Raw genomic sequence first — 11201 nt, 5'->3', positions numbered from 1 at the left:
CAATGAATTAGAGGCTGCTGGAAAACAGGTGTCAGTGTCCACAGTCAGGTGTGTTTTACATCAACATGAGCTGAGAAGCTGCCGTGTTAGAAAGAAGCTCTTGATCCAGATGCAGCACCTTAAAGCTCAACTAAAGTTTGCTGCTGATCACATGGACAAAGAAGAAACCTTCTGGAGGAAAACTCTGGTCACATGAAACTAAAACTGAGCTGTTTGGTCACAATGAGCAGCAATATGTTTGAAAGAGAGAAGATGAGGCCTTTAACCCCATGAACACCAGACCTACTGTCCAGCATGGTGCTGGTAGTGTTCTGCTGAGGGGTGGTTCTGCTGCCAGTGGATCTACTGCTCTAAAGAAAGTAAATGGAATAATGAAGCAGGAAGATTATCTCCAAATTCATCAGGAAAACCTAAAACCATCAGCAGAAGACTGGGTCTTGGTGTTCCAGCCGGACAGTGATCGACACACACATCAGAAGTGGTAAATGAACAGATCAATCAGGCTAGAAATGCAGTTTCAGAACGGCCTTCCTGACTTGAACCCCATCGAGAATATGTGGACTGCTGACGAAACAAGTCTGTGCCAAGAAGCCAACAAATTTAGTTTAACTGATTCTGTAAAGAGCAGTGGGTATGTAGATGGATATCAAAAGCACCTAATTGAGGTGAAAATGGCCAAGGGACATTAACCAAACTTTAGAATTACTGTATGTATATTTTTGATCCAGCAGATTTGGACACATTTTAAGAAGACGCATGATAAATTCATGTTTGAAGCACATATCATGAATGTTTCTGTGACAAAGTAGTTTGTGTTCCACTCGTTCATCACAGAAACATGAGAGCTGTAGAAATCATTAAAAGTGAAGACTGACATGATGAACATGTTCTTTACAAGTGGATGTAAACTTCTGTCCACTGATCTCTGACTGCATGGCCCTCACCAGAGAAGCTGCCAGCCAATTAGATGAGAGTCCAACATGTCTCACCAGTGGACTGATTGGCTAAGCCCTGGTGGGACGTCTGTAGACAGATTCATGAATAATGTTGGGTGTGAGCTCGTCCGAAGTTTGGATGGAAGTACTGGGACCGGCAGGGGTTAACTGGCACATCTTTATTCTCCACTTTAACATTTAGGTACATGAATTAGCATGTTACATAGCATGAATACATGTAAGTAGCACTTCATGAGTTACTGTGAGAGTGTAATTCAGAATTTAAGGAATGAGAAGTGAAAAGTATCTCACACATGCTTTAAGAACAAAACCAACTAGAAATAAGGAGTTTTATTGTTATTTCTGACTTACTGAACATGTTCAAGTGTTTTTCACACTGGTCTGCAGTTCAGAAGAGGCCCAGTCACTGCACAGCACAGCCTGACTTATCATGCTTGTGGCTGTTCGTGTTTGCAGCTGAATGTTCATTAAATTATCTTTTTTACAATACAAATTTAATGATATGAAACATTTATGAAACAGGTATTGATGGCATACTACAGTATAAAGTGTTCCAGTGATCACAATTCAATTCAAATCAAATCAAAGAGCTTTATTGGCATCTGTTGTGTAAAACTCTATTATATACAGTGTGTTTAAATATAATCCTATAATCGGGTGTTTAAGAAACCCTTCAGCATAAAAGCAGGAGCGCAGAGAGAACTTGTTAAGTTTGCTTCCAGGTCTGAATTCACTGTTTGTTGGTGTTGCTGTCTTGTAGAACCCAATAAACTCCTTTGTCCCAGACTCTGCTCCTCTCCAGTGATCTTCTATGAGCCTATTTCTTGACTCCAGCCTACACTGAAGAGACTACTTATTGGTGAAGTGCCAGGACCCATCTGACCCAATTCCTGGTCCCTTGGGACTCAACAAATCAGAAATGGGTGTTTACATGGCCAAAACAAGTGTGTAGTAAAAATAAAAAACAAATAAATTACTGTACATAAACAGAAGATTTGTGATGTTGTTGTTAGAAAAATACAAATACAGATAAGTAAAAAAAATGAGTAAAATAATCTCAAATAGCCTTTTGATACACAGCACGAGTCAAAAACAACAGAGTTTTTTATTTTTTTTATATCTTTGCAGTAAATTAATGTCATCATAGGGGGACATGAACTAAGGAAGGAGCCTCAGGCCCCTCACTTTTGGTCTCTAGCCTACATTTGTATTGTATGTTGTCACAAACTTTACAGGTCTGTAGTTGTGATTAAAAAAATGAAGGCTGACAGGTGTAGTCCACCTAAACGACTAAACCACTGTGGCGACCCACAAAATACATTTTCTTGCTGCACTGACTTTTTTCCTGCTATGAAGTTCAGCCTGGATCTGATCAAAAGAGATCTTAAAACATCACACACTGCCTCTGGAGAAACACAGATGCTGAAGTTTGTGACAGGAGACACAGTTCCGCCCCTCCAGCAGGGGGCAGTATGTGGATGCTGAACGTTAGTTTGAACCAGCCAAAAAAAAAAGGAAGAAGAAGAGGCGGAAGGAGAACAAGTCACACACAGGACAGATCGATGAACTTGTCAGGACCGTCAGCAGCCTGTTGAACATGTTGTCCTTCAGTAAAACAGCCTGTATCTACTCTCAGATGTGTCACCGTGCGAACACGCAGCTCTACATGAATGTGACCGCGCAGAGGATCAGGAAACTATCCAACCAGGTAGCTCTGTCCAGAACGACTGACACGCTGCTAACGTTAGCTAACTGTGGCACGTAACGCTTGTTAGCTGTTACATCATATAACATATCCTACTAATAATAAGTCAGCTCTCATATTTAGTGTGAATACTGACACAGCATTCACACTATTGTTCTTCTGGAATTTATTAAAGTTATTATTCTTCTTCCGTACGTTTTTTGGCTCACTTCTCCTACAAATTTTGAGCCACAGAAACCATTCAACTATCAAAACGTTCAGCTCGTTAAGGACATGATGGCGTCTGTTCTTTTTTCTATCTTTCATACTTTTGGAAATATTCAGCTTTTTCTGCAAAATTTTTCCCATTCATCCTTATGGGGATTTTTTCAAATTTCATTCTGCTACTACTTCAGCATACGTTCAGCTATAGAAACCGCTCAACTTTCAAAATGTTCAGCTTTTTAAGCTCTTTCGGCCTTGTGCTTTTCAGCTTTATAGCTTTTCAACTTTTTCAAATATTCAGCTTTTTCAAAAAAAACATTTAATATGGAAGCAAATGGGAAAATCTTCAAATCCCCCTCAAAAGTCATCGACTTTCAACCTCTTCTAGTCCCTCATACTTTAAGCTACAGACACCATTCCAACTTTAAAAGAGTCAGAAGACCTTGAACTATTGGGCTATTCGGCTCTTGAAAATCTTTTACGGTTTTGAAATAATCACAGTTTTAGTTTTAAGGATTTTTAGCTCGTTTAGCACCCATTATAAAACCTCGTCTGGTTTTATAATGGGTGTGTATTGCGTGAGCTAGAGTGCGTGACATCGCTAGAGTGGAGAGCAGCTGCAAAAACTTTAGAAAAAAATCTCTTCAGCTTGATTTGGGTCCCACATCTTTTACTTCACATAGATAATATATACATGGAAATGTAGGAAATCTTGTTGACTTTCAGATGATGGTCTTATTTCAGATGAAACTTTTGGCTGTAGGAGCGACAAGCACTCCAGCAATTCTCCTATAAGGCTCAATGTTAATTTTGAGCCTAAATATCTGGAGTGGAGCAGACGGTACTGGTTTTGTCTCTCGAAACAAAAAAGAAATAAAAAAGACATCATAGAGTTCAGCAATGTCTCCTGTCACTGACTGTATACATATTTTGGCCATAACCATTACACTTTTTTCTAGACCTGCAGGTGTTTGGGAGGTGTTTTCCCATTCATCCTTATGGGGAAATTTTTCAAATTTCATTCTGCTACTACTTCAGCATACATTCAGCTATAGAAACCATTCAACTATCAAAATGTTCAGCTTTTTAAGCTCTTTCAACCTTGTACTTTTCAGCTTTTCAACCTTTTTAGCTGTTTCAAATATTCAGCTTTCTGCCTTTTCAGCTTTTTCAAGTATTCAGCTTCATGTTCAGCTAGAGAAACCGTTCAGCTATTAAAATCTTCAGCTTTTTCAGCCCATTTAGCCTATTACTTTTCAGCCTTTCTGCCTTTTCAGCTTTTTCTGCAAATTCTTGACCATTCATTCTTATAGTTTTGTGCATTTCAGGCAAGTGTTTTCCAGTACATTCAGCAGATTTCCGAAATCACTTCAGCCGTCAGCATTCACACTGTATTTTCGCAGGAAATGCAATTTTTCTAGTTTCATCTGCTATTCCAGGTGAGGAGATTGTCTGGCTTCATGGGGGTCCGTCCGTTCACTCAACATACGCTGAATCCCATCTGTCAACTTCCAAACAAAGTAAGTCCCGCTGCCAGACTCCATTTTAAAAAAAATGACATTTTAAGTATTTCTTTTATTTCCCTACCAACAAAGGAGATAAAGTGACTGACATGTCGTGTTAACGATAAAACTGTACTCAGGAAAAATGGAAATGTCACTTATCAATTTCCATAATTGGGTGAGATTCTTCAAGTTAAAGGCTAAGTGAACATGAAATAAATATGAAAGACAAAAACTAAAAAGGGCATTCAAAGTGGATTTAGACAACTTATAACATTCTGATGATGGCTAATAAAGTCCTTCTTGTTTAATATGTGACCTCAGTATTTTCCTGTTTCAGTGGTTTGAGAGCAGAGGTGACAGTGACAGGTGGAAGAAGAGCATCCATCTGACGTCATCATGGCAGGAGGAAGCCACCCCTGTGCAGATGAGGTACACCACAGCGATCTGATTTTCTAAGCATTGCGAGCTTGCGTCAGTTGTTTGAGCTAATATTCAACTGTGTGTTGCTGTTTCAAAGTGAGGCAGAATATGAGAAGCTGGCAGACGAGACGCTGGATGCTCTGGCTGAGTATTTTGAAGACCTGACAGATGAAGCTTTCACTGGAGCAGACTACGATGTGGTCTTCTCTGTAAGTCTTTCTGTTTTATGCTTACTGTCACTTTGGAACATCTCTGATTACACTCTGATTACACTCAGATAACAGGTTGATGGGCATCAGTTTCTCATGTCACTCACCTGAGTGGAAGACAACAGGTTTATTATTGCGGTTCTCATTTCTTACACCTTATTTATGGGATATAAATACGTATAAACATCTGTAAAAACAATAGTCGGAAAAAGGGAATCCTCACATCTGTAAACCTTAAATAATTGGAAATTCTATTAAATAAATGTTAATAAACAAATCTATTAATTGGCTCCAAAAATGATTTGACTTATTTTAAAAGTAATTGATTAAATAACTAATTGTATCTAGTTTGTATCTTGTCTTTTATTCAAAATGTATATCTGCAGCACACCTTTTAGCTTGTTGGTATATCCAGTAGAGTTAATCCACACAGCCTGGAGCACATGTGACAACACCCAGGTGTTGAAACTCAACTGTCTTCACAAACAACATTATTATATAGTTAATTAATCAAAGCATTCACAATCATTTCTCATCTAATCTCTCTCTCTTTCTCTCTCTCTCTGTCTCTCTCTGTTTCTGTCTCTCTCTCTGTCTCTCTCTCTGTCTTCCTGTGTTTTGCTGCAGTGGTGTGGAGAAAAAAGAAAAGTAATAAGGGCTGAAAGTTTTATTCACAACCACGAGATGTTCATATTCCATTTTTGGACACATCTACATGATCAGTAAATGAAATATAGGATTAACCCTGGTTTTCACTGAAAAAAGGCAAGGATAATATCATAATAAATGACTGTAACTTGCTTAGGAAAGGTCAACTTCCTGAGGTTCTGTCTGAAGAAAACAAAAACAAACACAAAACTCCTACCTCATTTAGACTTGTGGTTTGTGTTTTATTTTTTAATTCATCCATTCTCAGACAAAGCAAATGTTGAAAAGAGCCAGCTTAAAACCCAATGTTCTCCTGAATCAAATGATTTATGGCATATGATGCTGACTGCTAGAATAGGGTAGGAAAAACATAATAAATACTGGAGAGTCAGATGTTTCACCCTTTGAGTTACCCTTTAAGTGCATGTTCATGCACACATGCTGTGGTCAGCATGCACTACATTAGCTACAGTTGATTCCAATGGTGACAGGTTTTGCTGGTTTTTGAAAAGTAGCTTGTTTGTAACAGTAACAGTAACACCAACAGCTTAATGTAAAAAAAAAAAAAAAGGTTAAATTATGAGTATGCCACTCAATGTGCTTGTTGATGTATTTGACCATGTTGATATATTAGATAAAGAGGGGTTCCTACTTGGGCTGTCTGTTTTTATTTAAAACATTCGTCCAAAAGTAGGGTGAAAAGGTAATAATCACTATCAGGTCATTTGTTGTAGTTTTACCTTGTGATCCAGCTGAGGGCGCTCCAAAACTTCACTGTTAACTGGACCTTTGGCTCTGTTAACCATTGATCAGTAAACTATGGTAATGTTAATGTAATGTTGAAAACCATGGTTAGAAGAACCACCCTGAGAGGACAGCAACAACACCAACACATCTGAGAAGTGCTTGGTGGAAGTATTTTGGGCTCCTCATCATAGCAGCCATTTGCTGCATCCAAATGTCCAGACTTCAGTCCACAAGTTGAGGGCTGTCCAAACCGACTTGTTTCATCCAGTCCACAAGGGAAGGACACTTGGCAGCATGTATTCATGTAAATAGTTGTTGCTGAATGGTAACAGTGATCACATTTATAACAGGAAGGGATTTTTTTTACCAGAATGAAAATTATTCAAAAATTCATATCTCCACTAGTTCTCACTTTGTTTCAACTAAATGTTGGTTCTGTGTAGAATGAATGTAGTTATGTCACATCTAGAAGTTATTTGGTCCTGAATAAAAAACTGAAAAAAAAATTTCTGACATAATCAAGTTGCATTGAAACAATACAGCAAGTCTGTGATAACCCACCAACCAATGAACTACCAAGGAGAAGGAGGAGAAAATGCCTGTCTGTCTCTGTCTGCCTCTGCCTGCCTCTGCCTCTGCCTCTGTCTCTGACCGATTCTGACTCTGACTCAAGCAAGAAAGGGACCAGTTTAAAGATACTGTGTGAACGCCCTCGAGTGGACAGAATGTATAACAACCACCTACTGAGAGGGCCATTGGGAATGCTTAAGCCTGTGTACTGTATACAGTGTATAGGTCCATAGTAAATATTGATAACAGGCTGAATTTGAGCATTAACAAATTTGAATGTGATAAAAGAGGTAGATTAACAGCACTACTGTAGACATGGTTCAATATCTTGATTCATTAAATTCTGAGTGGAAATTAATCCTTCAGAAGTTTCACTAATGGACAGATCATTACTGTGATGTGTTCCTTGTGTTTGAGTGTGTCATCTCCAGTTCAGATTGACATATCACAGGTAGGGTTGGGAACCGCAACTTGGTTCCAAGTTAGAACTGAGTACTTAATACCAAGTACTGGCTACCTGATGAAAAAGAAAAAAAAATGGCTCTGCTTATCAATTTCTAAACATGAGATAAGCTGTGGAAGCTGTCTCTCTGATTGGCTGCCTGATAAATATTATTAGAGAAATGGTCTTGCTAAGCACAATCATATGTCTTGTTATATTTTATGCAGTCATGGAGTGAATGCGTGGACAACAAAGTGCATTTTATTTCCTGTTTCCCTCCTTTATCATCACAGCACTTCCTGTCTGTGTTCCATGTGATCGACTCAACCCTGTTCGACTTCCTGTTTCATCCCTCTCCGTCTTTTCTGTAACATCTTCCTCCCTGTCAGAGGTCCATGAGAGGATAATTAATAAAGGTGTGTGTGTGGTGTGTGTGTGTGTGTGTGTGTGTGTGTGTGTGTGTGTGTAAAAATCGTTTTGGTTGGACAGTGACAACCTTTTTCATGTGGCTGCAGTGACATATGGGGCCGTGAACAACACACACACACACAGCAGTAGTGTACACTGCAGAGGGTGTACACTAAATCTTTGTGGAATTCTTCACTCTTCACTGGGGGCTTTTTTGGGGGATCGTTGCAGCCTAAAATTATTTCACAGCAGCTTTTCTTAAAAATTGCAGTGGATGTTGCATTGTTTAAAGGATTTTTTGTTTTTGTTTTTTTGCATTAAATGCATTAAATTTCCCTCAATTAAAATTGAGGGAAACTATGATAATTGCAAAAAATTTACAGTGATTATACAAAATTGCAGGTCGTGCAGAGTTCACAGAGATTGGTTGAATTTGCGTTGTGATCCCAACATTGTAACTTCCTGTACGGACTGTTTTTGGATGATTGTATTGAAAGCAAAGCTGAGATCCACAAAAGGTCCCTTCATGCACTCGGCGAGTCGAGTTGTTGACTGCATCATCCACAGACCTGTTTGCCAGGCAGGCAAACTGCAGGGCTCCTGTGATCTATTAAAGAACTATTTGGAGATAGGGGCCAGCAGGTGAGCATAGGCTTTCAGACAGGAGGGTGACATGCCGCCTGAGCTTGGTGCTGTCCTGATCTTCTGTCTCTGGAAGAGCTGATACTATCTGCTGGTGGTGGGATCAGTGGGGAGGGGTGAGGCAATGGCAGGGGGTAAAGTTTCTTTGGTGATCTATTTGAATCACTTTAAATAACATTTTTATTTTTGTTCCATTTAAGTTTATGCTTCAGATGGTTTATTACATTTGTGTCACAGGAAATGTCTTCATGTGTGCGTTTGTGTCTTTGGTTCATGTACAGAGTGGTGTGCTGACAGTGAAGGTCGGCGGGGACCACGGCACTTATGTCATCAACAAACAGACTCCAAACAAACAGATCTGGCTGTCTTCTCCTACCAGGTGAGAATAGAGTCGCACCACACCTGACAGATGCCCACATTTTATTCACACACACCACATCACCTGAGAGTGTTTCTCAGGCACCTGCCTCAGTGGTCTGTTTGCCTGTTTTGCCTCTACAAAAGTCACATCTGTCTGCAGCTGTCTGTCTTTTATCCTCTGCACTGCAGCAGCCCTCTTCTGCTGTCGTTACACACAGCTGTTCACGCTGCCGCAGAGTGCTGCAGAGGTGTTTTAAGCTTACATTCATGGGTTTATGGAAAACAATAAGCAGGGTAAAACGAAGTGCATTGAAAAAAGCTTCTGAGATAAATAAATACAAAAATTGTTTTTCTCTTTTTTTCCTGAGAAATCTGAAATAACTTTTTAGCCAATTTCTCTTTTTGCAGTGGACCAAAGCGCTACAGCTGGACAGGTGGGCGCTGGGTATACACTCATGATGGTATGAGCCTCCATCAGCTGCTTTCTAAAGAGTTTTCCACTATTTTTAATAAAAACATGGACCTCTTTGACCTACCCTATTCCGGAGTCCCCACACCTACTAATGACCTGCCTGTTATGTGACTCATGAAATAACTATAGAGCCAAAGACATACTGTATGTACAACTCCACTTAAACTTACTAACTTGCTTCACCTTTAGGAGAGCAGTTGTATATAATGTCAGTGATCTGTATGTGTGAGCTGGTCTGTTGTTATCTATATGTTCTGCAGTAATATATTGTACATTTGTATTTAATGGTGATAATGACACTTTCTCATTTAATATAAATAAAAAAAGATGTTGATGTGGAATTCAGCCACATTCAGTCTCCTGTTTTCATTGCAGTCAGCATTTTCACATGCTAGCAGCTGTAGCTATTAGCTACCAATAGCTAACCTTACCCCAACAACACTGGCATTTCTGACATCAAATAATTTTTTGTTTACAGCATTTTCAACCTTTTGAGATTTTGGCCAGTGGACAATTATTAGGGTTCTAACCCCGAAGGGGTAGAGCCCTTCTAAGATTGTGCCGGTTTATTATTATTATTATTAGGGTTCTAACCCCGAAGGGGTAGAACCCTTCTAAGATTGTACCGGTTTATTATTATTATTTGTTGTCTGCCTCTTGAGCTCAAATTCCCGTGAGCTGGAATGGGCCAGAAACTGGTGGCCATGTTCCGTGGTGGCCATGTTTTTTGACCAATCTGGCTCATTTATAATAGAAACTTGTATTTTCATCCCTCGAGGCTGTATACCAAATTTGGTGTTGATAGGGTCAATCTTTCAAAAGTTTAATTCATTTTACTGTTTTTCACATTATGCAAATTAGCAAAAAATCTAGTCAGGCGGACCTTTATGGTCCAATTGGATTTTTTGTAGAGCACTTTGAGCTGGACTTGTGTGTCAAATTTCAAGTCAATCAGACTTGTGGTGTGAGGGGCGTGGCCTTCTGAAAAACACATTTTCAAGCCTTAATTACAGCGCCACCATCTGGCCGACTGGGCTCATATTTTAATAAAAGTTGATGCACATCATTTCCAATCATTGGGCCAAGTTTCAAGTTTCTGGCCCATTCCAGCTCACGGGAATTTGAGCTCAAGCGGCAGACAACAAATAATAATAATAAACCGGCACAATCTTAGAAGGGTTCTACCCCTTCGGGGTTAGAACCCTAATTAACGCAAACTGCATTTGCATTTTGGAACACAAAACAATAACAAAACCCTAACCCTAACCGCTCAACCGGAAGTTAGCCGGCCATTTTCATACCCAGGCGTCCATAACCGAGCATTTTGGCTTTAAAACACCACTGAGCAGCTTTCATAGGAATGAACGGGGCTCCGCCTCCAACACTGTGTCCAGTAGTAAAACGTCCTTAATAGACCGCATCCCAAATTACTTACTTATTTACGCGACACCACCAGATTTTAATAACGCGCCATCACTTTGCTCGGCGGAATTTAGCGTGTTCACCCGGGTCTTACGTTTAGATCAGAGCTGAACTGAGGTGATAAAAACCTGTGACTACTGCAGAGTCAATTGACCTGGGTGTAAATGGCAAGTTTACAGATTCCCATTGCACAAAATAGCCCGATCTTAGCAGGTTTAAGTGGGATTTTTGACCAGTGGAAAAGGGGTATATGTCACCACACATGCACAACTCTTTTTATGTTTTGGAGACAGTTCTTTTTGTCTCACTTTTCATCCCTTGGCCACCAATGCGGGTGTAGGTACCAGAACATGAGGACCGTTCAAGCAGACAGGACCGCCTCTTTATGTGGTTCTCTGTCCTGAATAGATAAAGTGGGCAACCATACCAGATAATTTATTTTCTCTTAAACTGCATGAACATGGGGCTCCTCCTTGGAATATAGTTAAAAT

At 39.7% G+C, this 11201-nt stretch overlaps 1 protein-coding gene across 1 annotated transcript; it reads left to right on the top strand.

Moving 5' to 3' along the window:
- Window positions 1-2491: 2491 nt before the first annotated feature.
- fxn (frataxin) lies at window positions 2492-9639 on the top strand. The gene is made up of 6 exons (XM_073467169.1): window positions 2492-2664; window positions 4305-4385; window positions 4708-4799; window positions 4888-4999; window positions 8738-8835; window positions 9225-9639. The coding sequence occupies exons 1-6, from the start codon at window positions 2554-2556 to the stop codon at window positions 9397-9399; spliced, it is 669 nt and encodes a 222-aa protein (XP_073323270.1). The 5' UTR covers window positions 2492-2553; the 3' UTR covers window positions 9400-9639.
- Window positions 9640-11201: the final 1562 nt, after the last annotated feature.

Source organism: Pagrus major, chromosome 5, assembly GCF_040436345.1.
Source record: "Pagrus major chromosome 5, Pma_NU_1.0".
NCBI classification, from domain to species: domain Eukaryota; kingdom Metazoa; phylum Chordata; class Actinopteri; order Spariformes; family Sparidae; genus Pagrus; species Pagrus major.
Note: the sequence above shows the minus strand (reverse complement) of the source record. Positions and strands in the feature narration are given on the sequence as shown.

What these genes read in the sequence shown, in the direction of transcription:
- fxn (XM_073467169.1), top strand. Translation starts at nt 2,554, where the DNA reads ATGTTGTCCTTCAGTAAAACAGCCTGTATCTACTCTCAGATGTGTCAC. An exon ending in TCAGGAAACTATCCAACCAG is followed by an intron (nt 2,665 to 4,304) that starts GTAGCTCTGTCC and finishes CTGCTATTCCAG; the next exon opens with GTGAGGAGATTGTCTGGCTT. An exon ending in TCTGTCAACTTCCAAACAAA is followed by an intron (nt 4,386 to 4,707) that starts GTAAGTCCCGCT and finishes TTCCTGTTTCAG; the next exon opens with TGGTTTGAGAGCAGAGGTGA.